The sequence below is a fragment of the Eurypyga helias genome, unplaced genomic scaffold (assembly GCF_000690775.1).
Source record: "Eurypyga helias isolate BGI_N326 unplaced genomic scaffold, ASM69077v1 scaffold39117, whole genome shotgun sequence".
NCBI lineage: Eukaryota > Metazoa > Chordata > Aves > Eurypygiformes > Eurypygidae > Eurypyga > Eurypyga helias.
The window spans coordinates 4157-4482 of record NW_010260489.1 but is presented as its reverse complement, the minus strand read 5'-3'; the positions used below and the strand labels follow the sequence as shown (position 1 = coordinate 4482).

At 56.4% G+C, this 326-nt stretch overlaps 1 protein-coding gene across 1 annotated transcript in view; it reads right to left on the bottom strand.

The window, feature by feature from the left end:
• Positions 1–243: 243 nt before the first annotated feature.
• The window catches only part of DDOST (dolichyl-diphosphooligosaccharide--protein glycosyltransferase subunit (non-catalytic)), a gene marked incomplete at its 5' end in the record, with an annotated part of 3968 nt that continues 3885 nt past the window's right edge, over positions 244–326 (bottom strand). The window contains one exon of the mRNA XM_010155054.1: positions 244–325. Coding sequence (XP_010153356.1) covers positions 244–325 — 82 coding nt within the window. The remainder of the gene's footprint in view (position 326) is intronic.

Genomic DNA, 326 nt, shown 5'->3' with positions numbered 1-326 from the left:
CGCAGCGGGGCGAGGCAAACACCGCAAAACTCATCAAGAAACACCACCAGAGACACCACGTTTGCAGACGTTTCAGCAACAGGTCTGCCCCCCAAAATGTCGTTTTCCCTCCTATTACTCCCCCTGCGTGTAAAAAGACCAAACGCAAATCCACAGGGCGTCTGGCACCTACCAGTCCTCACATCGTTGTAACCAGGGTCCCGAGCACCGCCCGGCGCCAAGGCTCTTCCTCCCAGCGGGAGCTCAGTCAGATTTCTCCTTCTCCTTCATGTGCAGGAAGACGATGCTGAACAGGAAGAGTCCAACCATCATGGAGAAGGCGCCGG